The following is a 25232-nucleotide window of genomic DNA, read 5'->3' on the forward strand; positions in this document are numbered from 1 at the left end:
CCCAGCCCTAGTTGTTCCCGCCAGAAATTCGGAATACGGCCGATCGTGGTCCATAATGCCCACAGAGTGAGACGCGGGATCCTCAGTTCGCCTTCATGGACAAGCTTAATGTATCATGAGTCTATAATTAGGCGGGGGGATGACCATGGGTCTACTTCGGCTTGTCGGGGATGGCGGTGGAGAGAGACTGAGACAAGTTCCTTTTAGACCGTTTTCGCCACGGGCCTCGATTTCGAAAACAAAACCCAAAAAAAATTGAAAAACTGGGTATCGAAGAAAGTTCAAGAATCAGACAGATCGAAAACAGGCTCGCGAAGCGCGACGATTTGTCTCGGAAGCCCCCGGCTGTATACTTTCGGCGTCACATACTGATCGCCCACCATATTTGGACCGTTCTCGAAGTCCCTGAACTAGTGTTTTCAGCTCGGTTATTTCAAAACAAGGCAAAAAGCAGCTGTGAACAGACTAAAGCACGTAAAGCCCGGAGCTGTTGGCCCTATCTGGACGAAAACAGCGCGTGTGATTCGCAGGTGGTATTGGGAGCGCTGGGGGGATCAGAGACACTAGCGGCCACCCGGTGGACCATGCAAAGATGCTCGTCGTATCACACGCGACCAGACCCATTCAGCGATTGGCGGTTTGCATACTCAATTTCCCAGTTTCGGTCCATTTGGGGCTCGATGCTGGACCCCGATCAGTGCCAATTTTGATAAGAACAGAACTACTCCGTACGCGTAGCCGGTAAGTCTAAAATTGGTTGTTTGGGTCGTGTTATGGGTCATTTCCCCCCCCTCAACATCCGTTTCCCGCATGAGCATCTTCATCCTTCCCCTCTCGCCGTTTTCATCGCACACCCGGCTCTCGTGGCTGCCATTCGTTTGAACCCTTTCGGATCGAAGATTTACCTCGGGCCATCCCTCGAGTTTCTCCCCTTCCCCCCCCTCCCTCGAACACATTCCAGCTATATATCTTGGAATCTTATCTTCGCGGGCACGCCAATAAGCTTGGGGCCTATTCATCATGGCCGGATACCTTGGGAATGGCCAACAAAATGGCTCTCGACAAGCCCTGAATGCTTATTTCGCACATGGCGAACAGGAGGAGATGGTCGACTTGAATGGGTACAGAAGCCCCCGGAATGTGAATAATTCCTTCGACTTTTCGTTTCAAGACGGTCCAGCTAGTCCTGCGCCCGCCTCCCCGAAGCCTGTGGCCCCATATCGCCCCGGTTTACAACAAAAGCGCTACAGTCCACCGGACTACAGCACTGGGTCAGGCTGGCTTACAACACAGACTCCGCGCTCTTCTCGTGGTCCTGATTCCTTTTCTGACTCGCCATATGACTCCCGTGCCGCGTCGCCAACAATGGTATGTTTGCTGGAAGGCTGGCACTCTCGAGAGCTTCACTAACAGGCATCTCTGCAGTACTCCCAGGACGTCCAACAAAGCCACCAGAGTCTCGCACCGCTCGTCAAGGAATCCGCTTCGCCGGGGTTCGCCAAGGACTGGGTTCAGTCTGGCTCCATTGCCCGTCTCAACGATCGCGACGATGCGGAGATCTGGAAAGGCTGGAAGCGTTGGATTTTCTTCTTCACGCCATTCCTGACGTTCGGAAACACGGCGATTTACCTCTTGTACTTGGCTCTACGTATCTATTGTATTATTAGCGCTCAGAACAAGGCCCATACTAATTTCGCGGGGGCCTGGGTCTTTGTCGCCATCGAAATCGCGGTGATGATCCCGTCTTTGATGCACAACTGCTGGACAATGATGGCGTTGAAGAAGCGAGGCCGCCCCAGGCTGCGCTTGACCGGAAACGATTGTCCGACCGTGGACGTCTTCGTGACGTGCTGCGGAGAGGAAGACGAAGTTGTCCTCGACACCGTCCGAGGGGCGCTGGATCAGGATTATCCAACCGACCGGTTCCGAGTCATCGTTCTCGACGATGGAAAGTCGTCTTCCTTGGAAGCGGCCGTCAACCAGATGACAGTCAATGCGCCCAACCTGTACTACATGGCCCGAGAGAAAATTCCCGGCAAGCCTCACCACTTCAAGGCGGGTAACCTCAACTATGGTCTGGAACAAGTCACTCTGCTTCCTGCGGGAGCTGGCCAATTCATGGCCGCTTTAGATGCCGACATGGTGAGTTCAAGTTCGCCAAGACTGAAATCCGCGGGGGTCTTTGAATCTAACCCTCCCCCCTCTACCAGATTCCCGAGCAAGATTGGCTGCGCGCTGTGCTTCCCCACTTGTTGGTGGACCCCAAAATGGCCCTTGCGTGTCCCCCGCAGCTCTTCTACAATGCCCCTGCGTCTGATCCTCTCGCCCAGAGTCTTGACTTCTTCGTACATGTCATTGAGCCAATCAAGGATGCTCTTGGCGTGGCTTGGTGTACCGGTTCCGGCTACGTGGTTCGACGCGAAGCTCTCGAAGAAATTGGCAACTTTCCCTTGGGTTCCTTGGCAGAAGATGTTGCAACGTCGACTTTGATGCTTGGTAAGGGTTGGAAGACTGCCTATGTCCACGAGCCGCTCCAATTTGGTACGGTGCCCGAGGACTATGGTGGTCATTTGAAGCAGCGGACTCGCTGGGCTATTGGAACGGTTGATACTGCGTTCAAGCTCAAGTTCTGTCTCTGGGGTGATAGCGTGCGACTCATGAGCTTTGCCCAGCGTTTCTCTGGTTTCCTCTATGCGACGCTGAGTCTATATACCCTTCTGCTCACTGCTTCTCTGTTTGCTATCCCCATCATTCTTCTGTGGCAAAAGCAACTAGTTGCGTATGCCAACGATGACCAGCTTCACTGGCTCATCTGGGCGTGTTTTGCGACCACCCTGATGAACCGCCTCTGCGAATTTGCCCTCTTCATTCCTGCTGGATATCACACCGGCCAGCGTGGCTCCCGATACCAGCTCTGGATGTCGCCGTATATTGCCCTCTGTATCGTCCGATCTTTTATCCTTCCCAAGTGGCTGGGTGGTCAAACCCAAGCATTCAAGCCCACGGGTTCTCTAGGCTCCGCCTTGAACGAGCGTGATCCCCAAACCCGGAGGAACCTGTTTGTTCGTCTCCGTGTCATCCTGTTTAACTACATGGGTCTGTTCCATTTTGCCTTCGTTTATGTCACATTAATCGCGGTGGTCATCTCCAGCTACCGTTGCTTCGCCATTTCTAGCGGTTTCAAGGACACCATCATCTGTTTGATCACCCATGCATTTTGGCCTCCGGTCACTTTCCTTTTCATCGTTACCTCACTGTGGACCCCTGTCTCCTACGCTATCGACCCGCCGTCAATGCCCCCACGCGAGGATCTGCTCACTCGGGACCCCAAGACCGGCGTTGCTCACCCGACGAACAAGAGCAAGAAGATCGCTTTTGGTGGTCAAGCCGCTTGGTTCGAGCTGGAGTACACCTTGGCCACGGTGGTCACCGTACTGGTCTTCGTCTACTCTTTCTTCTTCTAGCCGACCTCTTTACCGGCTATCCTTGTAATGTACACATATGCATCTGGAGTTATGATTACGAGTTTTCACAGGGTCTGTTCATATGCAGTAACCGATCTATGAGTCTTGACATTGATATATATACCTACTGTTATTTCTTTCAAATCAGCAAATCAGACGTCCCGTTCATTTAAATCGGGGTTGGGTTTCTCCTTCTATTGTAAGCTGTACTAGGATGTAGATAGGTAGCAGTCATCAACCGTCTTGCTCAAGTCTTTTGCTTCTTTTTAGGGTTTTCGGCACCCTCTCTGAACGCCTCCTCCCATGTTCCGTCAAGCACACTCTCCGTATTACCGTATAGTTTGGCATCGTATGCGGCTTTGATCCCATCGATGCAAATCTGTCTCCGTTCATCAAAATCAAACATTGGTTTCGGATATACTTGACCTGCTTCGGACTTGGCTTCGCTCCCGTCGCCCGTGACCCTGCAGCCCCATTTCTTCTGGTCTTGGATCGGCGCCTTCCAGGGCTCGTAGATGTACTTCTTGTCAAACTTGCTCAGCTCCGGGCAATACCGGCGCACGAAATCTCCCTCTGGATCCCACTTCTTGCCAAACGCAACAGGCGAGTAACAACGGTAGAACTGGGCAAAGAACGCCGTGCACGACAGCCACATCCAGTTTCCGATATTGCATGCAGTTTCATCTAGGAGTGTCAGCACATGACTGGGGGCTGGTGAAGTGGGAGAATAAGCTGGATCCTCCCAGCAGATGCAGTGGGCACTCACGATCAATCAACAGCTCTTCGAATACTTCAGCACCACGTTCCCAGCTCACATAACACCCACCCCGTGTGAGAAAACATGCAACGCTATGTCGCCCCAGATGATGGATCCAACCCTCTTGCTTCAGCTGACGCATGAGGGCGTCGATCCACGGAAATCCAGTCTGGCCTTCTCTCCAGCGGATGAACCACTCCTCCGCCTGGGGCGAGTCAACCTCGTATAGCTTACCATCGTCTGCTTTGTTCTTCTCGCCGCTGGTGATCTGATCAACCTGCTCCGGCTTCTTCGTCTGCAGATGCCAATCAACGAACCGAACAATAGGATTCCCCGTATGTTCTCGCAAAAGCATGGCCAACCGCTGCCTGCGCCCCAAAGTACATATCTCGAAATAGCAGTTGACCGGGCAAATTCGTCGGGATGGAAGAAGTCTCTTTCTTCTCCTTCCTGCGTTTCGCCAATACATCCTGCACATCCCACCAGAATTTGCGCACAGAAAGCGACCCAAAATGCAGATGCGGCGACAGCAGCGTCGTCGACTGCGGCTCAAAGTCCGCAGGCGAAGTATTCGGCTTCTGAAAGCGTCCCACATACTCGTCGTCCTCAATACACCGACGCAGCTGCTCTAACGCCTGCCTCTCGCCCCCTCGATGTGGCGAAGTAATCTTTTCCTCCGCAATCCCAATCTCCTTCAGCGTCGGAACCCCAAAATCATTCTTCGGCCCCATGATCTGCGAATACTGTTCATCCTTCGACGACCGGTACTCCGCGTTGAAATCCGGCCTCGCGGCTACGGTCCCCTGTTCCACTCCGTCGAGCTTCATCTCTGCCTCCCCCAGCGGATCAGGCACACTGCCCGGCGTATCGAGCGGCCGGTCAGGATTCCCATCCCCGATCTTCTGCGCCGCCTTCTCCACCTGCGCTATGCTCATCGTCGCCTTGCCCCGGTTCTGACGGACCAGTTCATCCGGATCAAACAGATTCCGGCCCTGCCGGACGATCACTTCCACGCCGGCCTTCTCGGCTAATTGGATGATAGCCTCGTCACGCTCGCGCGCGTAGGCGTCCGTGTCTTTCTCAAAGACAAGGTGCGTGACGCCCCACCGCGCCCAGAGCTTCGGGAGGACCGTCTGCGGCGCCTCCCGCACGACCCACAGCTTCTGCTTGCTGTTGAGCTGTGTGTAGGAATCGGAGAGGTCGCGCTGGCATTCGAGGAGGAAGCGCCATCGATTTGGGCCCACGCGCGATCGGTAGACGTAATGCGGGTCCCAGGTCCAGATGGGGATGAATGCTGCTGGGTTTAGGGCGAGGGCCGCGTGCAGGGCTGGGGAGTCGTGCAGGCGGAGGTCTGTACGATGCCAGTAGAGGACGATGGGATCTTTATTGGGCTTCATGGTGGGGAATTGGGGGGTTCGACTGGATTAGCATCAGAGGGTCTGGGGGGAAGGGTACATTCGAAGCTTAGATATTTTAGATATTCTGGGCTTATGGCTGCTCGAGTCCGTTGAACTCGAGGAATGCATGACGTCAAGAACGCATTTGGTTGATCTGGATAGAACCGGCGATGGTTGGTTGAGCTGGTTACCCGCTTCGATCGATCGATCGTCATGAGCTTAGATCTGGACACGATCAAAATTTCCTGACGATCAAACGTCATGGGGAACTTTCCGTGCATATTATCCAGCTGCAAAGATGACTCAATGGCAATAGGCTGGCCTTTTATTGAATAAAGAAATAGCAATTTCTTGGTGTGGGGTGTCGAGGTCATTCGAGTCGAGCCCTAATGGCTTTTCTGCGTAAACGATTGTCACTTCCACATACCTTGTGATGAAAAGGACGTACGCAACACTTTGGTACCAGGAATCGCCTTTCTCGTAACTCCGAACCTCTGCTGCTTCAATGATCTGGTCGGCATATGGTATCACCTAGTTTTGATATCCTGAGCGTTCAACACTTTGCTATAAAGCCTCACGATAAGTGAAGTGACACGAATGAAGAGTCTCAGCAAGTAGCCGCCATTTCCAGGCGACCGCTGCCCCGGGCAGATCTGCAAAGTCTTGACTCGAGGGTGTTCTTTTCGATTATGCACCCTAGGTTTGAGGCTGGATTTGGATTGCTAGATATTTGACGAGCTGATCCTGCCCATCTTCGACTTGCACCACCTAGCCCTCAGTCATTGCAAGGATGTGCAGCCATTGGATATTTAGCCTGCCAGTCCCAGAGGTAGAGAAAGGAACACCCAGGTTGAACCGGTGCGAAAGACGTATGATAATGACGTCTACTGACAGGGAGGACCACATAGCATACATACTCTCCGCACTGCACGGTCTAGAAGGAAAGTGCCAAAAGTTTAGTCCTGGTGCTTTGTAAATAGAGATTAGGAAGATTGAAGAACGGGGCTTATACTAGTAGTAAAAGCAGCCTCAAGTATTCCACAAGGGCGGACCCTCAAGAATAAGGCTAGCACGTATTCCACCAGAGTGGACTAGAACTCAAAAAAGCCCTTCCCTATATCATCACAGGAATATTCATAGCCGAGAAACCTCACCGACTATTGAGGCACGACTGATAGAAAGTTCGCCCGGAGGATGGCGTTTTCACTCGTCACTGACAGAAATAACCAATCACTCCTCCTTCAGGTGTGACTCACCCCCCAGTTGCCGTATACTGTTGGCTAGTCCATCCGAGAGATCGGGCGATGGCGGGCCCCACCGCTATCTGACGCTTAGCGGGGGAGCCGAGGACAAAAAAGATTTTCAAGCGTCTATTCCTCTTCCTTTGCCTGGTCACTATACATCAGCCAGGTACCGAGCGAGAATGGCCTCAGAAATGGAAATTCTCGAGGCTCCGTCCCAGCAGCGGGGCAGGCTTCGGATCTTTGCGATCATGATAGCCCTCGCGGTAATATGAACCACCCCAAACCAAAATGAGTCCAATGCTAACCCGGGATCAATGCAGCTCTCGATGTTTGTTGCTGCTCTTGACCAGACCATCATGGCCACTGCGATTCCAACCATTGCGGCCAATCTACACTCGGCGGCTGGTTATACTTGGATCGGAGGAGCCTACCTTCTTGCCAATGCAGCAGGAGCCTGTATCTGGGCTAAGCTCTCTGATATCTGGGGCCGGAAGCTCATTCTACTCATTGCCGTCGCCTGGTTCTTTCTGAGCTCCATTATCTGTGCCGTTGCTGTCAATATGCAGATGCTGATCGCCGGCCGTGCGCTGCAAGGCGTAGCTGGTGGAGGACTTTTGCAGCTTGTAACGATCGTGATTTCGGATCTGTTTAGTGTGCGGTATGGTACTTGATCCCGTCTAAGCTATTCTCAGCTAATATTGTCCAGACACCGAAGTCTCTATCTTGGCGTGATGGAGTTCATGTGGGCCGTCGCGGGAGGCATAGGGCCGCTGCTCGGAGGAGCGTTTTCAGAATACGTCACCTGGAGATGGAACTTCTGGATTAACCTCCCTGTCTCGGGAATTGCATTTGTTTTACTGATCTTCTTCCTGGATGTCCATAATCCCAAGACTGGCATGATGGCTGGCGTCAAGGCGATCGATTGGTTCGGTAGTCTGTCCGTTCTGGGCCTCACGCTCATGCTGCTCCTCGGTCTGGACTTTGGCGGCGAAACGTTCGCATGGAGCTCGCCGCAGGTCATTTGCCTGATTATATTCGGTGCCCTGTGCTCGTTGCTCTTCATCTATAGCGAAAAGCGACTCGCAAAATACCCGCTCATGCCGTTGGGGATCTTTGCGCGTCTGTCTAACATTGCCACGCTTGCAGTGGCCTTTGCACATGGCTTTGTGAGTATTTTACCTCCTATTTGAAGAGAGCCCCATCTAACCTGCTTTAGGTGTTCATCGCCGGGGAATACTATCTACCCCTCTATCTCCAATCAGCCAAAGAAGCATCGCCAATGCGATCTGGAGTCCTGATCCTCCCTCTTGTCCTCGCAGAGGCCTTTTCAGGAATGATCACCGGTGCTGTCATCCACCGCACAGGACGATACCGCGAGCTGGTCTGGTTGGGCCTCATCCTTATGACCATTGGGAACGGACTCTATATCCACCTCGATGCCTTCTCGTCTCTGGGAGAGATTGTGGGATATCAGTTCCTCAGTGGCATAGGCGCCGGCTTCCTATTCCAGACGCCAATCATTGCTATCCAAGCTGCAGTCTCTCAAGAAGACACCGCCACCGCTACCGCAACCCTAGGGTTTGTCCGGAATATGGCGACCGCATGCTCGATTGTCATCGGTGGCGTTGTTTTCCAGAATAGCATGGGGGAAATGAAGTCAAGCCTCTTGGCTGTTGGGATGTCTGATCGTTTGGCGAGTCAGATGACGGGCGGTTCAGCGGCCGCTAATATCGAGTATATCAAAGATATTCATGATCCGGCTCAGTTGCTTGCTGTCAAAGAGGCATTCGCTTGGAGTATGAGGAATATGTGGATTTTGTATACGTGCATGTCGGCGGTTGGGGTGTTTTTCTCTGCTTTTATCTTGAAGGCCCGCTTGAACAAGGAGCATGTTGAGACGGTGACCGGGTTGAGGGAGGAAAAAAGACCGCCTACCGAGGCCGTCACTTCTGTTTAGTGAAGGTGTCGGGCGTAAACAAAATTGTGGATGCGATGCATAATGCGATTATCCCCCTGGGTCATTGTATATACAGAACAACAGAGGAAGAGAGAGCGGCTGATTAGACCTGACTATACAGACAGATGAACACGTGGCAAAAGAAAAAAAAATACAAAGAATGAAGCTTTACGAAATAGAACACCCATCGTCAAGTGTACATTCAACAGGCAGGTCAGCAACACTCTGTCCAACCCAGAACTTGATACCGTCGCCGTTAAGAGGAGCCTTCCAGTCCTGTAGAACCACGTCCCAGACACTGACGTCTTTGCGCGTGACTTCAAGAGTCAGGGTTTGGCTCTGACCTGGTGCAAGCTCCTTGGTCTTGTCGAACTGACGCAGCTGGAGCGACGGGGTGTCAAGTCCTAAGCTAGAGGGCAACTCAACATACAGCTGCGCAACAGCCTTGCCAGGACGTTTACCCGTGTTTGTGACTTGCACTTGAAGTGAAAATGCCGTGGCAAATAGAGCGGGATTGCCGCCCGGGCCTCCACCAGCGCGCGCCTGAGGAAGTGGCGTTGTGCTATAGCCGTCCGGGTAGGGATACTTGTCCGAAGCAGTGATGGACTGGGGATTGTCCAGGTACGGGTAGAGGTAGCGCCAGATGCGAGTGAATGTAGTCGAGGACCAGGCCACCTCGGAAGGGTTTGGAATAGAGTCGTTGTACTTCGGTGTTGAGCCCACAGGCGATGCCGCCGGTGGGTAAGCACTGTCGAGGGGCGTCACAATTGAGAGCGAAGGCTTGGAGAGGTTGAAGGTAGTATACGAGAGCCCGTGGCCAAAAGGATAGCGAGGCGTAATGTTGGCGTTCAGAAAGTGCCGATAATCGACGTAGAGTCCTTCTGTGAAGGTATCTTGGATCTGACCAAAAGGATGGTTATCAATTATTCCGACACTTGCTGGGTAATCGGACTCGTTGCGGGGGATCGTGTACGGCATGTGGCCGCTAGGGCTATAGTCGCCAAACAGAACATCCGTCAAAGAATCGCCGGCTTCTTGACCAGGGAGATGGGCAACAAGCACTGCCTTGACCGAGTCCAGTTCAATCCAATTCTCCATCAGGATGGGTCCAACGGTATGAACAACCACAACGACCGTTGAAAATTTCTCCGCAGCGGCCTTGACCAGATCATCTCCCTTATGCCAAGCGTAGAGACCAGCTGCAGTACGGTCTCCAGGGTTATTTTCAACCGTGATGTAGTTCTCGCCGGAGTCCGCGTTGATGAAGACTACTGCAATATCACTGGCATTTGCGGCCACATCTGATGGAAATGAGTCGGTGATATAGAACTTGACATTCTCGGTGATGTTTGCGATCGCCTCTTGCGGAGTGATGAGATAGGGGAATCGAGCAGTTCCACTGCCCCATCCCATGGCCAACACGCCGTTATCGCAACCTTGATCGGTGCATGAATTCAGACCGCCGGAGTTCGCGCCTGCATCGGTCCCAAATACCTTCAGTGAGTCACTTGGGTGGAGCGGGAGAACATGACCATCGTTCTTGAGCAGCGTGATTGCCTCGCGGGCCACTGCTCGTGCTGTGATGTTGTGATCGCCTTGCACGTTGACGAATTGGTTGACGACGCCAATGGGGGAAAGGAGAGCACCGGGGTAGATTTCCCCTTCCGCAGATTGAGTGTTTGTCGAGAAATTGGGAAGTGGATAATCTTTATTCTGACCAAGCTTGTACCATGTCGCCACAATCCGGGACACCTTGACACAGGTTTAGTCTTTGTCAAGCAAAACGATCTCGATGGAGGCATACCATGTCATTCAGCCTGTTTACCGGTACACTTCCGTTGAGAATAGAGGTGGAGAGCTCCGAGGCCCAATAGCTATCACCAAACAGCGGCACTGCACCATCACCAGGCATAGCCATATCGAGGCCGGCAAGAGCAGAGGATACACCACCATAATGACCCAACCAATCAGTCATCACGAAGCCTTGAAATCCCAGCTCGTTCTTGAGGATATCGTTCAACAATTTACTATTTTGACTACAAGCCGAGCTATTGACCTGGAGGGTAAGTTAGCAAGGAAGATCGCCCAGTCGGATTTTGCTAAACTCACGCTATTATAGGCGGTCATGATTGACCCGACGCCCGCTCTCACTCCTTCAGCGAACGGCCACAGATACAGTTCATGCAGTGTCCGATCATCGATGTTAGACGAGTACCCCTGTGTAATCACACTACTCATCCGGTACATCTCCTGCTCATACCCAATCAGATGCTTGAGTGTGGCAATTACGCCGGTGCTCTGCATGCCCTTGATAGTTTGCGCACCTCCAATAGCCTGCAGGGTAGGATCAGCACCGAATCCCTCCCAGTTCCGACCTCCACGCGGCTTGCGCCCCAGGGGTCCAACGCTGGGCCCTAACTGAACATTGACACCCTTCCCGCGAGCCTCTTGCCCAATCGCAACACCACGGGCGTACATCAATTCCTTATTGAATGTTGCACCTGTTGAAATACCTGGCGGGAAAGCAGTATTGTGATCAGAATTCCGGATTCCCAGAGGCGAGTCCTGCAGACAGAGGTTTGGGATGCCAAATCGTGGCGCGCTGCCGGTCTGTCCCACACATGGTCCCATGAAGAACCCGGTTCCGGTGGTCAGGTTGACTTTCTCTGCTAGAGTCATGTTGCTGACCACCTGGTATGCCTTTTCATAGGCCTCGGCCCATTCTGATGCCCACCCACCATGGGGAGTCGGATAGAAAGGTGGAGAAGCATAGCCATCGGCGGCACGCGCATTCAGTTGCTTCGACTCAGGAGCTGACTGTTCTGGGGATGCGGCTAGAGCCTGTGTCAGAAGAGGCAGAATAGCCCAATGCATCCATCGAGTCATGGTTCACCGCAGGGGCGTGGTTGGACCCAAGCAGCTATCGGTGTCGCCGGGTGCTTGGACGTTGCGGTGGCAAGGATATAATGAGAGAGAGCGACGAGATGCAGGATCAGTTCTAATAATAATATAGCATCCTAGATCTTAAGAATTACTTGACAGACACCAAAGACAGGAAAAGAAAAGGGCGGGCATTCCACGTGCCGTTATTCCCAGATCAATGTTGTGGACCGCCGATCTTGGGCCGGAGCAATAGATCGTCGCTTGGGGGATACTACTTGGGGGGGTTCGCTTGCACAACCGAAGAGGGGATCTGCAAAATGATCCCTGTCGATAGGTCATATGGATTTTGATGCCCCGTCAGCAACCGCACTTAGCCTGTTTTTATCCACAGGGTTCATGCCGACGCGGGCACAGCGACTATCGTTTCCCAAAAGAGACTGCGGTCCGTCAGGGGTATAGGTACCATCACGGGCGGATTAACGGTTTTGGATGTGAAGATTTATCTTGACCATTTCAACCGATGTTTATCCGATTATCCTCCGGTGGGGAGATTTGCCAAAGGGAAGATTGTGAAATTTGCGATCGATCAAATCCAAAAGTTTAAGTCTCTTTCTAGAAGGGTTGATCATTTGGGCCGGGAGTGGGCCAGATATGGTACATGTGATAACCCTCAAGGGCTTTTAGATCTTGGTGTAGCGCAGGTAAGGCTTGACCTCGCGGACCTCGCCAAACTTGCTCTTCGCATCGGCGGTGCTGACCGAGGGAGGCACGATCACGTCGTCGCCGGCCTGCCAGTCAATCGGGGTGGTGACACCCTTCTTGTCACCCGTCTGTAGCGAGTCGATGACGCGCAGGACCTCGGCGGAGTTGCGACCGGTGGAGGCGGGGTACATCATGGTCAGGCGAATCTTCTTGCTGGGGTCAATGATGAAGACAGAGCGGATGGTGAAAGCAATGCCCTTCTGGTCAATGTTGTCCAAGTCTTGCTGGTCGATCATGTCGTAAAGGAAAGCAACCTTCCGGTCGGCATCTGCAATGATGGGGAATTGCACATCAGTCGAACCGACTTCATTGATGTCCTTGATCCATTCGTCGTGAGAGCCGAGGTCGTTGGCGCTCTATGTAATTGACAATTAGCACAAAGATACAATGCCAGGGAGTTGCCCAAACCTACCAAACCAATCATCTTCACACCGCGCTTGTCGAATTCATTCTTGAGCCTGGCAAACGCACCTAGCTCGGTTGTACAGACAGGAGTGAAGTCAGCAGGATGGGAAAAGAGAATGGTCCAGCTGTCGCCAATGAATTCGTGGAAGTCGATCTCGCCCTTGGTAGTCAGAGCCTTAAAATTGGGAGCTGCTACTGTTAACACTATGATGGAGACACTTTTATCCAAGACTGACCAGTTGATCCCAGGCGCAGACGGGGCTGTTCCTGGGCGGGTGCTGCAAAGAAACGACGGAATGCAGGCTGAGCGCGGGGCAGCGCGGAAACATTTGCCCACGGCGCAGCACGAGCAACCCGCGGAGTAGCACGAAGGGCACGGAAGGCCATTGGAGAAGCAACAAAAGCCATTGTGAAAGGTTTGTAGGACGAGTCAACGATCCCCGCATGGAAAATGACTCAATGAACCCAAGGTTATCGGTGCAATCGCTGATTACATCATCGAGCACGCAATCCTGTCTGCATTGAGTAAGTAGCTTCGACTTGTTTTTATTCGAGCACTTGACGGCTTGCTGCTTTAACGCTCATGAGACACTTCAGCAACTGCTACCAAATTTGTAGCCGGGCTGACCCTTGAGAGGTTACCAAAATTGTACATCAAGGGTACCTGTAAACTCGCAGCACGTGTATAGGAGACATCCCGGCAGAACTGGCGCTTACTACATAGTACACCTCTGTTCTTATAAAATACTCAAACTGTTCGGAGGACTCTGTACAGAAAGGCATTGTGTCTCAATAGTCGCCCTCAATATGCGCACATCCATGGACGGTGCCTGATCGAATAATGTATTCCTTCCGAGCCTTCCGAATGCAGCCAAATTTCCCCACAGTCGCGTGCGCCGGAAATAGCTTGTGCGATTCAACACACTGATGCATCAGTGGAACAAGTGACAGGTTTGAACAAGTTAAGCCCTTAGCCAGGATGATCCGAGTTTGTACTGTAGCCGTCTCTGCAGAACTCAGGGGCTGTCTCTGCCGCCGCGTCGGGGCCCAGAGCCACTTTTTACGAGCAGCGTGACCCACCTCAACGAACTGCAAGTTCAGTACGTGCCCCTATTGCTCGGTCTAATTGGTTGCCACTAGTACGCCTCTTTATTCAAGTCTCAAATACTGGCTGGAATACGATTTTCGTGAGCTAGATGGCATGTTTATCGCCCATAGAGATTCGAATAGGGGATGCGAGGGGCGGCAAAGTGGGGGGGAACTCTAGACCCTCCAAGAAAAAAGACCCCGAAGTGGATTGATAAGGACAATCCACGAGGCTAAATGGACCCTCGACCGCATCCGGGGCCGGAAATCAATGAACCTAAAAGTTAAGGGAAAATCCTCGTTTGGTTTTTCCTCAACTCCAGCCTTCGGGGCATATACTCGCCCACCATGGCTTTCACTCGTTCTTACCATCTGCTACTGACGCTGCTATTGGCGTTTATCGGCTCCCTCATCTGGTTCTCTTGGGACTTACAAGACTCCATTCCATCATGGACCAATGTGCGAAACAATCACTGCTCGTGCGGACCAGACGCATCTCCCGATAAAACCTTCGAGGCTAGTCCCAACGCTACTCCTTCAACTCTTGTATCCTCATCATCCGAGCCGACGCCCGCCCCTGCTACCCAAGACCTGTCGCTCTTTCCGCTCCCAGAGCCGCTCCCTCGCGACCAGCTGGACATCGTCCCTTTCCCCGCCAAAGTATGGCAAAAAGCCGGATCTCACGGCGTCGACGACGCGCGCATCCCCGACCTCAAATCCTGGCAAAAAGTCAATCCCGACCTGCGCCAAGAAATCCTGACCGATGGCGCCGGCGACCACTACGTGCGCGATAATTACGCCGCCTACCCCGACCTTCTGAACCTCTACCTCTCGCTAAATGTGCCCATTCTCAAAGCCGACCTGCTCCGCCACCTGATCTTGTACGCCGAGGGAGGCATCTGGAGCGACCTCGACGTCACATGCGAGCTGCCGGTCGACACCTGGATTCCGGAAGAATACCGTAACCGCACCAACGTGGTAGTGGGGCTGAGAATTCGACGGCTTGCAGTTCGCGAGCTGGACCGTCATGGCCAAGCCGCGCACCAGCCACATTGCTGCCGTGATCCGGTATGTGGTGAACGAGCTGGAGGCGTCGGCCGACGACTACAACACCACGATCGCCGGGCTCACGATGCAGACTATTAGCGACGTGGTCGATGTGACGGGGCCGCAGGCTATGACGAGGGCCATTCTGGGGAATTTGGAAGCAGAGCTCAAGACCCCGGTTGGCCGGCCGAATATCTCGAGCCTATCTGAGCCTCGCCTCATTGGCGATGTTCTTATTCTTCCTAACGCAGCGTTCTCTGCGACTCAGGCCGGTTACCCGAAGGATCGCGGGCCGTACCTGGTGACGCATCACTATGCGGGTTCTTGGAAGAATACCAAGGGTGGAGAGGCTGATAAGGAGGTGAAGCAAGAGCCTGAGGTTGTGGTGGTCGAGGTGCCGGAGGTCAAAGAAGAAAGTAAGCCAGTAGATGCGGTGGCACCTCCGCAAGTGACAGGTGAAAAGAAGACAACAGAGCTGGAGGGGATGAAGGGACCTGATGAAGAGATTATCCATGTGCATGGCGCCGCTAGTGACACGACAACTGCAGTATGAGTGAGGGATCCATCGTGAATGATTCTTGCATATGATTTAGGGGGGTTTCGGATTTGGAATGGTTTTTTTTCCCCATTGACATGCTCAACGCCGTTGAGCGGTGTTCTTTTCTATACTTGTACAGGGCTTATTTGAAGTTATGGCGTCAATATTTACTAGGAGTCATTGGAAATGTACCACGAAGTTTTTAGTTCTGATGCGAATTTTATTCCTGACCACTCCAGAGCGAATTACAAGCTCGAACTTGCGTAGAAGGAGATGAGAGGCTTGTGCAGATGAGTCAACTTTATTGTGGGTTTTTATTTTACAAGATGATCCCTCTCCCCGATAAATGAAAACTCCCGCGCCATGCTATTTCTTATCAACCAAATGAGCAAATACGTATCGGAAGATATCTCGGCTCTTGTAGAGGTTCTCCACACGCATGCGCTCATTGTCCAAGTGTGCATTGTCACTAGCTTGGCCGCATGGCAAGTTAGCAGCCGGCGCTGAGAATTCCTTTTCAAGGAACCGGATTGTTGGAATCGAACCACCCTCTCGGATGAAGATTGGCTTCACGACCCCGCTAGACGCATCTGGAGATACTGGGCTAGGTCTTAGAGAGTCTTCGGATTGAGTCGCAGACTTTGCCTGAATCGGCAGAGCTGTCTCGGCCTGGGGGGCCTGGGGGGGCCTGTGTGAGCGTGGACGAGGTAGGAACCGTCGAAGCGGATGTGAAAGGCCGCTTGTGTGCATTTTTGGCGGAGGATGAGGTAGTGGTTGAAGTAATGACGCGGTCCACGTGGGATGCGAGGCTGTCGGAAGAGTCATTCCGGAGAAGTGATGGAGTGATGGGTTTGTTGGTAGCCGCCGAATGCCCATTGATCCCTTGCGCGATAGAGGGGTAATCATGTTTCGATGTACGTTGATGAGGGGCCCATGCGGCGGTGATAGCCTCGGACAGAGTGGCATAGATCTCGCTGTCGGGATCGCCCAACCAGGGATCTGACTTGCCCGTAATCTCGACGGTGAGTTCGTTTTGAGACTCTAGCAGGTCGAATTGTTCCTGGGCGAAAGCTGTGAGGTTTGCCGCAACTTCATCTGCTTGCTGATCAGGCACAATACGGATCGAGAGGCTCGTCTTGGCTTTCCGAGAAATCGTGGTTGTTGCGTTTTTGCTCCCAGGTACCTCCATCGAGTGCACCGTCAACGACGGCTCACGCCAGCGGTACATCAGCGATTTCACCAGAGCCTCCCGGTTAGGGATACCTGGATGTTGAGGCAGCAAAACATCCGCAATAGCTTCAAATCGTTTCTGTTCAGCGTCTGTGAGGGGCCGGACAGGATCGCGGAAACCAGGCAAGTTGATTTGGCCTTTTCTACCCACGATGGTGGACACCAGGAGAGAAAGATCTTTCACCGGTTCATCCAGTAGGGCACTGCCGTCAATACCACTATGAAGATCCGGGTGATGGCTTGTTACGACGAGATTGGCATGCACCACACCTCGAAGGCCGTAAGTCAAGCAAGGGTTGTAATCATCCAGCCAGTAGCTATTGGCAAGCAAAATCCAGTCAACCGGTCCGATTAGAGCCTTGTGCTCTCGGACAGCTTGATGGAATCCTTGTGAGCCAGACTCTTCTTCGCCTTCAATGAGGAAGACGACGTTGCAGCGAAGCTGTTTTGTCCGCGCTAGGTCCGCTGCGGCATACAAAGACGCCAGGATCGGCCCCTTATTATCGGAAACGCCTCGTCCATAGAGGAATCCGTTGATTGAAGTCAGCTGGTAAGGATCCGAGTTCCACTTGAGACGGTTCGTATCTGCACCCACGACGTCGTAATGACCGTAGAACAAAATGGTCTTGTCAAACTTCTCAGTTGAGGTGGCGCCAAACCGAGCATACACAATTGGGTTGGTATCTTCGCCTGTGGTAAGCAGCTTTGTCTTTGCGCCGAGGTAGTTACAATGCCGACGCAGGAACGCCGCTCCCTGATTGCATTCACCGGTGAATTTGGGGCTCGCGGAGATCGTCTTGTATGTTACAAACTTGGCCAACGTGTTGACCATCTCGTCATTGCTGATTGGAGGCAGCTCTTCCTGAGCGAGGAAGAACTCGGTCAAATCCCAGATACCGACAGAATTGTCATTCCCGCCGGTGGCATAGATATGGCGATCCTTCACTCGGCCCACAGCCGAGGCGAGCATTGTACCGTCGTGGGCAATCCAACCGCCAATTTCCTCGAATCGAGAATTGAACTTTTTGACTATTCCAGATGCATCACCGCAGATAGCGACCCCCTGGATGACATGGACAGCCCACAGATCGCCAGTGTGTCTAACAATGCGCTTGACAAGCTGTTGGGAATCAAGATTCCAGATGTTCAAGGCACCCCCTGCAAGACCACAGTAGAGCAGTGACCCTTCAACTGCAATAGACAGAACCGAGTCATTGTTCTGTAGCTTGGCGACCTGGGTTGGAGCTGACCCGGGCTCTTCGCCCAAACGCCATAGTTTGACGGCTCCATCGCCTCCGCCAGTCAGTAGGGCTTCTTCAGATGGAGCCGACTCTATTAATCCTGGAACGAGCAGCATGGAGTAGATATAGCCATGATGAGCGAATAACTTGTGGTGGTCCCTCTTGAATGCTAACACGCGGCCACCTTCTGACACAGAATGAGCTGCATCGGATGGACGGGGAGCGCGCGTTCCATCAGGTCCTTTGGAGTCGAAGAAACGATGTGTCCTCTTCGAAAGATGTGTTGCTGATGCATGACTCGGAGCTGACCCTTCTTCCGATAATTCGCACCACTACAACATGTCAGAGCATGGTATAATTCAATGCGTGCTCTCGAGTAGCTTACCTGAATGCTGGTATTTTGAGCCCCGCAATAGATTGTTTGATACCTTACAGAGTATGCCACAGTAAAGATATCGCCCACGTCATGATGCGAGTAGATTGAGTACAGTCGCTCAAACGTATTAGTTGACCACACCTGGACACATGGATATCAGTTTTGAGATCAGATGATGCGCGATTGTCGAACTCACGTTGACGATGGAATCGCCTCCGCTAGAGAATAAGAGATTCAGGTCTTCTGAGAGATATAGACTGAGTACGCTTTCCTTGTGAGCATGCACCGACAACACTAGGTCATACGTATCTAGAGACCAGGCCTGGAGGAGCAGTCAGAGACAGAATAAAGACAGGCGCAGACTTGACAACCAGAGGCGCGGGAACCAAAGTACATACCACGATGTCGCCGCCCTGGAGCCCCGCAAATACACATTCTTCATCCACAGCCAACGCGAGCACAGAGCGGCTGGCGAGCACGCGATGGCCAATGCCGCAATCGCTAAGTGGATGCGCGCTGCCTGCGTCGTCGGCGACCGGGGCCACCACAGACTGGGCATCAGACCCAGATCCCCATGTTTTCAGCTGATCTTCCACCTCGGAGGTGTTTCCTGAATCCCCTGCATCCATTGCGGGCCTGTCAGCTATAATGGGTTTCCAGTGAAAAGGTTGTGTGGAGGTCAGATCTCCCCGCTGCCGGATGATTGGTTCCACCCCGAACCAGGCTTTCTGTGGATTGTGCTTTCGAGCTTTCCCGCTCTATCAGGCATCTATAAGATAAAGAGAAGCCCAGGAACCAGAGAACAGACAACAGAAGGATGAGAAACCAGGAGCGGCGGGAAAAATGAATCATCGAGCGGTGACCGGGAAAGGGGGCAGCGATAAAAGTAGATCATAAGAATTGCACCATCGATAAAGTATTCGACTCACCATCCCTCGCTTTTTTGTGATTCCAGCAACAGGCGGGACTGCAACATACTGTCAGCAATCCTTTTGCATGCCTAGGGGGGGAACTACGTATTTCTCCAGCTCGGGGGCTATTCTGGAACTCCGAATACGTGCTATTGCATGCGGTCGCAGAACCCCCCCTGATGCACTGGACAATGAGGCTCCGAGGGTCAGGGGAAACAAACTCACCGCGGGTCCCACTGCAGACGGGCTAGGGGCGATCGTGGCCGCGAGTTATGGAGAATGGTCATCGTCCGGGAGGAATGCGAAGGGTGAAAGGCTACGGTGCTTCTTTCATGGCAATGTCAAGAGCCGCTGAGATTAGATACACCGATCTTGATCGACAAAGGCGATAAGGCCAGATGATTTGCTCTGGGGCCCAAATTTATCTCGTGAATATTGCATACAAAAGACCCAAGTGCGCCCCTCTCCGTCCCAGGCTTTTTCTCTACTGCAGGTTCCCAGTCCTACGCAAAGAAGGGTTGGGCCTATTCTGGAGATGTCGCACGGCATTCATATGACGCCATTCTTTGCTTCATCGTTGGAGGGTCTTTCTCGGAGTGGGCGAAAGGCACCTCCTTTCCATGGTATACCCACAGTATACCAAAGCAGGAGCGAGTTATATAAGAGCCAAAGTACAATGTACAAGGCAGCAGCGCCACAGGCTGTGGCTACTATATCTCACGGCACCCGCCAACTGGTCAATCTCAATAGCGGTGAGATTGCATATCCAATCAGAATGCGCATGTCACCGCTTCTTTGCCGAAGCCCGCAGACGAGAATAAACCGATTCCACGTCCTCTGTACATGAGGGAAGATAGACGGTGTATGCTGTGCTCCGGTTATCGCGGTTACCAAACGACCCATATCCCACACCCTCCTGTCTTGAAATCCGATCTTGGAGGACCGCTGAAACCTTTGGGGGTTCTCCCAGAGCCAATCAATGACTCGACCTTGTTCCTGTTGCTGAGTCCAAGGGAAGTCTACTAGTAATGGTGGAGAAATCATGGAACAACAAAGCCTCGCCCCCACCACGCGGTCTTTTGCGCCCAACCGTGTCGTGGGCGTGCGTGATGGAGCTCCCAATCAAGCTCTGCCCGTGCTTTGATGAGCGTTGATTCGCGCCCGTTTCTCGCATCACCGCAACCCAACGATAAAAGCGATGCGTCGTTCGTCGCACTGCCCGACTACTGCACAGTGATGCGATCGGCCCCCTCCCGCCCAGCCTCTTGGTTTTCCGTATCATATTGATCACATCGCGGCTTTAGCCATATTGAGAAGAAATACGTATCTGCCCGCTACGTATCTGCCTGCTCCGATCGGCAGTAGCCGCGGATCCTGTAATTCGAGTTGGCGTTTCAACGCCTGACTCTTTATTTCGGGCACTCGGCGTCCTTTTGGCCTGACTCTTCTTTGTTCTGATTTATACTGGATCGCTGCTGTTCCAAACTCTCCCTATAATTTCATTTTCGCCTGCCAGGTTGGCCCCGTTCGACTCGTTACCGCTCTACACCTCTCTATTTGCCGATCGTCGACCCTCTGATGAGGGTTCTTCGCCTGTCGGTTATCCGTTCCGATGGCGCCCCTCGGTGAGACAATCGCTGTAATCGACAAGTCTGGCAAGGTTGTGAGCACGGTAAGCCTGGACTCAATGCAAATTGCCCCCTGAAACGAGGTTGCCCTAATGCCCCCTTTCCCAGAGCAAACAATTGTTCGGAGTCTTCAACCATGCCAAGGCTGCCTATCGTGAGCGCAAAGCGCATTTCGACCTGGAACGTAGCGCGAAGCTAGCAGAGCAACAAGCCCTTGCGGGCATCGCAACATACCAAATAGATGACTCGCCATCCGTGGCCGGATCCCAGCGAAGTCGAGCAACCAGGTCCCGACATCCCTCAGGCCGTAGCCGCCGGCCCTCTTCGCGATACGAACAAGACTTGCTTTCCTCTGCCCGCGGATACCAAGACTTTCAGGATGTACCACTAAATGCCCCCACACGTCGGCATACCCATCACGATCTAACCACCCGCGAGCCCGAGCGCCCTCTCACCAGCCGATCTAAATCCGATGCCAATATCGACATGGACCTGGCCTATGGAGATGCACACCCTAAGGCCCTCGCCAAGTACAGCCCTCAACCCGATAATGGGGATAATCAGAAACAATTGGATGGGTTGGTGGACCGGGCCAAATGGCTCTTGGAAGAGGCGCACTGTGTCCAGCATAGTGCTACACAAACAATGAGCCATCTTCAAAAGAACCCCGATGCCATGGCAGCTGTTGCCTTGACACTGGCAGAGATCAGCAAGGTTGCCAGTAATCTGGCGCCGTCTGCCTTGGCTGCATTCAAGACCGCGGCGCCAACAATTTTTGCGCTCCTTTCCAGCCCTCAGTTCCTGATTGCCGCTGGTGTCGGCCTCAGCGCAACAGTGGTTATGTTCGGCGGTTATAAGATCATCAAACAAATGACGGGTGAGAAACAGGAACCTGTGATCGAGCGAGTCCCGAGTGACATGGGCATGGATGACCTCATGGAGCTCAATGTCGAGGAACTCAGCCATGTGGAGATGTGGCGACGTGGTGTGGCAGACGTGGAAGCCGTCAGCTACGGAACCTCTGTGGACGGCGAGTTCATCACACCCACTGCCGCGGCTATGTCGGGTATCGATGTGACCACCGCCCGCCTGGAAAAGGACCCCCGGTTCAAGTTCAGTGACGATGCCTCGATGGCATCTTCGCGCCGCTCTCGTCGGTCTCGTTCCACTCGCGCGCATACCCAGGCCCCTCCCGCAAGTACGTGGTCCAAAAAAGAACCAAAGTCTACCGCGAGGAGAGAGTCTTCTAGGCCTCCCACCAAAGCCCCTACGAAGGCTCCCAGCCAAGCGCCTAGTAGGGCGCCAAGCCGAAGTCATGCCCCAAGCAGACCCCCTTCCAAGACATCTTCCAAGGCTGGCTCTGTGATATACGAGGAGAGGCGTCCCAAGGAAAAAAGGAAAGGCCCAAGTCGATTGCGCCTTCTATTCACTGCTTGATTTCCTTCTCTGGCCCCCCTTCGCTTCTTGCCTCCTTTCCAATATGGATTCCATCATACACTACCATGACACACCCAAGACCATCTCATTCCTCTTTGCCATTAAGGTCTGTTTACTGCATCAAAATACGACAGACGACGAACACATCCCACTCATGATCCTGCTTTGTCATTCATGTTTAGCCATTGATCATTCAGTCGATTTGGGAGCATACTACGGAGTTCATATCTTTCCACTTTTCAACATCGAATTTCAGCATCATTCAATCATCGTCCACTGGCTGGGCCTTTAGATATATAATTTCCGATAATACACTCCAAGCTGCCATGCTCTACCTTCATATGGTGTTCATGGCTAGAAATTTGGGTTTCACGTTCTGTTTTCAAGTTCCAGATCCTTTTAGCATTGACGGCATCGATTCTTGCTGCCTCACAAATAAGACAATGGTAGGACTTGACCTTGCGAGCGGGGACCCCAGCCGCAAGGAATCTCATCTAGTTCTTCCAATGACCGACCTTTCATCTCTGATATGAGGAAAAAGAAGAGGATCACGCGGACGTAATTTGATCCCGCCCCTATGTAGCCATACTACGCGTTCTGCGAGCTGTGTCGTAAAAGACAGACGGGGTATGATCAGGGCTATTGGTCAGAAGACTGACCCAGTCCAGGTGCTCCAGGTTGATAAAATATGGAGTGCGGAAGTTTGTCAACCACGCAAGTACCCCAGCGAGGATGCGGTCCCGACGATCCAAGCACGGAGCCTCGAGCTGGCAACTTCGGTGGCAACCGGGTAACTCAGAGCGTGCACATAGGCGTCAGAGAAGCACATTAACAAAACCGTGAGATCGACTAGTGCTTTGCCCATAAGGAGGGTGCTCGGGCTTACTGTCGCCGCTCCGGCGCTCGCTAACTGGGTTCACCCACAAAGCGGTAGCAACTATCATCAGAATGAACGAGGGCCAAAACACTTGCGTATGGCATAATATCCGACATTGATGCCAAGCCAAAGCAGGGTGTTCATGATAGACAATCGAGACGAGTCTGCGTATTGCAATCCTCGACAGAGGTCAACACGCACTCGATGTTGACCGAGGACGAAAGCAAAGCCACCCTCACCCCTCGCACGTGGGCAGGTGCTGCCTCCAAGGTACAAAAATTCGAAAAAGCCACTAGGAATCCGTTTGCAAAGCCGAGTAGCAATCGCCCGAAGTAGAGTCCTCCGTGCGACAAGGTGTCAATTTGAAGGGCGCATGTAACTGCATTCACGATGCAGGCGAGCCATAGAGCGGCTCGGCGGCCAAAGTAGACTGAAAAGAAACCTGTCACAAGCGAGGAAACGACGGGGATTAGGAGGGACATTTTCACTTGGTAGACTGTGCTCTACCTTGACCGTTAGCATTAAGCCTGCAGGGTTGTATAATTGCGTACGTCGGTTGCATATTCTGTCTGATTGCTCGGATCGACGTATCCAAAGACGTCCAGAAAGCCGGGCATGGCTTGCAAAGAGCTAATAGCAGCGAGGTCGAAGCCGTACTGCATGTTCGTCATAGATACTTAGACAGCAAAAGAATAGGCATTTCCCCCCAGCGTTGTCGAAGACATTGCATTATCTGCCGAGGTGCTGGGATATACAATGTTTTTCCATTTCCCCTCTCCCAGCAGTCTCATCCGTAGCCTCTTATATGATCAATCATGGTTCTGTGGGCCAATGAAGTATCATCACATCTTATATATTCCATACACTATGGCATACCCGGCGCTAAAGATCTGTCTCTTCTTTACTGCCTTCCCTGTGACAATCTCAGTTTGTAGTCGTGCTGTACGGGATTTGACGTCAAAGAATACTCAATCCGTATATCAAGTCGAAGAGACTAGAAAGGGCATAGCCTGCCGAGGCCGTTCAATTTTTCCAGATTGGATCCTGCTGCCAGCAGTCACAGAGCCCAAATTCTTGCCAATTTCCCGGCCCCGCATTATGGTAGTATGCCAGTTGACGGGAGAATCTCGGGCAGCCCCACCGTGCACATTCATGGACGGAGACACAGATCCTAAGATATCCTAAGATTCAGTGAAATTCTCTGTCAGGAATACCAGGAGATCCGCCCTTTTTGAAACTATCCGTGCAAGTACGGGAAATTTTCCCGTCCCCTGCTTGGGAACAGTGCTGTGCACAGCAAAACGCAGCAGATTATCGACTTCCAAGGATCGATCCATGTGGGGCTAGAGGCTACGGTGCTGGTGTGCAAGACAGAGCTGCAAATGGCAAAGCCCCCAGTCATCTAGTAGCGACAGAATGAAAGTGGGGTCGCTGTGGTACTTGTCATGAATGCAGGTTGAAGTTCATGCCGATTTAGGCTATACGATCTTTTTCCACAAAAAGCAATTTCCACGAAAAGCAAGGCTTTGTCGACCTCCGTTGTATCAAGGCTTTATCCAATTTGGCTCTAATTCAAAATCGGAATGATCTTTGCGATATGTGGGCTTGCGAGGCGCGTGACCACTGTCGCTGACCCTATCATTACTGAGATTGCCGTCATGCAGCGCGCGGCTGAGCTTGAATGTACCTGGCAAGGCTTTCCCGATGCTGATGGAATCTTTGCCCAGTAAATTTCATGTAACACGGCTCTCCGCCTTAGGCCAGGAACTGGGTAAGTCGATTCCTACAGTTTTGGCAAAGTCCCCCCCCCCATTGGATGGCGCCGTTGAAAGCACAACTTGGGCCAGGGCCAGAGACACGGCAGGCCATTCTTCTAATGCTCTGGCCATGGAGGCTACGATGAACAGGGATACTTAAAACCCCTCTTATCCAAGAAAGTTCTTGATGAGGCCCCTAGATACAACTTACCAAAGATGGGAATCTCTTCGGAGC

At 52.6% G+C, this 25232-nt stretch overlaps 8 protein-coding genes across 8 annotated transcripts; 4 read left to right on the forward strand and 4 right to left on the reverse strand.

The window, feature by feature from the left end:
• Positions 1-1020: 1020 nt before the first annotated feature.
• N7468_006919 (glycosyltransferase family 2 protein) lies at positions 1021-3464 on the forward strand (the record flags this gene model as incomplete). Its single annotated transcript, XM_058476215.1, has 3 exons — positions 1021-1368; positions 1426-2142; positions 2211-3464. The coding sequence occupies 3 exons, from the start codon at positions 1021-1023 to the stop codon at positions 3462-3464; spliced, it is 2319 nt and encodes a 772-aa protein (XP_058329105.1).
• Positions 3465-3711: 247 nt separating this feature from the next.
• On the reverse strand, positions 3712-5618 carry N7468_006920 (uncharacterized protein; the record flags this gene model as incomplete). Its single annotated transcript, XM_058476216.1, has 3 exons — positions 3712-4148; positions 4231-4516; positions 4584-5618. The coding sequence occupies 3 exons, from the start codon at positions 5616-5618 to the stop codon at positions 3712-3714; spliced, it is 1758 nt and encodes a 585-aa protein (XP_058329106.1).
• A 1423-nt stretch (positions 5619-7041) lies between these two features.
• On the forward strand, positions 7042-8819 carry N7468_006921 (MDR family MFS transporter; the record flags this gene model as incomplete). Its single annotated transcript, XM_058476217.1, has 4 exons — positions 7042-7125; positions 7183-7520; positions 7569-8028; positions 8079-8819. The coding sequence occupies 4 exons, from the start codon at positions 7042-7044 to the stop codon at positions 8817-8819; spliced, it is 1623 nt and encodes a 540-aa protein (XP_058329107.1).
• A 168-nt stretch (positions 8820-8987) lies between these two features.
• N7468_006922 (beta-glucosidase) lies at positions 8988-11705 on the reverse strand (the record flags this gene model as incomplete). Its single annotated transcript, XM_058476218.1, has 3 exons — positions 8988-10571; positions 10624-10875; positions 10929-11705. The coding sequence occupies 3 exons, from the start codon at positions 11703-11705 to the stop codon at positions 8988-8990; spliced, it is 2613 nt and encodes an 870-aa protein (XP_058329108.1).
• Positions 11706-12382: 677 nt separating this feature from the next.
• N7468_006923 (peroxiredoxin) lies at positions 12383-13277 on the reverse strand (the record flags this gene model as incomplete). Its single annotated transcript, XM_058476219.1, has 3 exons — positions 12383-12820; positions 12877-13058; positions 13106-13277. 3 exons carry the CDS (start codon positions 13275-13277, stop codon positions 12383-12385), a joined length of 792 nt encoding a protein of 263 aa, XP_058329109.1.
• Positions 13278-14303: 1026 nt separating this feature from the next.
• On the forward strand, positions 14304-15555 carry N7468_006924 (uncharacterized protein; the record flags this gene model as incomplete). The annotated part of the gene is made up of 2 exons (XM_058476220.1): positions 14304-14936; positions 14965-15555. The coding sequence occupies 2 exons, from the start codon at positions 14304-14306 to the stop codon at positions 15553-15555; spliced, it is 1224 nt and encodes a 407-aa protein (XP_058329110.1).
• Positions 15556-15906: 351 nt separating this feature from the next.
• N7468_006925 (glutamine amidotransferase subunit DUG2) lies at positions 15907-19016 on the reverse strand (the record flags this gene model as incomplete). Its single annotated transcript, XM_058476221.1, has 5 exons — positions 15907-16218; positions 16256-18343; positions 18397-18528; positions 18584-18709; positions 18786-19016. 5 exons carry the CDS (start codon positions 19014-19016, stop codon positions 15907-15909), a joined length of 2889 nt encoding a protein of 962 aa, XP_058329111.1.
• Positions 19017-20910: 1894 nt separating this feature from the next.
• Positions 20911-22363, forward strand: N7468_006926 (uncharacterized protein; the record flags this gene model as incomplete). The annotated part of the gene is made up of 2 exons (XM_058476222.1): positions 20911-20970; positions 21035-22363. 2 exons carry the CDS (start codon positions 20911-20913, stop codon positions 22361-22363), a joined length of 1389 nt encoding a protein of 462 aa, XP_058329112.1.
• Positions 22364-25232: the final 2869 nt, after the last annotated feature.

This window comes from Penicillium chermesinum, assembly GCF_028974085.1.
Source record: "Penicillium chermesinum strain IBT 19713 chromosome Unknown utg000005l:1.0-4115287.0:1.0-4118363.0, whole genome shotgun sequence".
Classification (NCBI taxonomy): domain Eukaryota; kingdom Fungi; phylum Ascomycota; class Eurotiomycetes; order Eurotiales; family Aspergillaceae; genus Penicillium; species Penicillium chermesinum.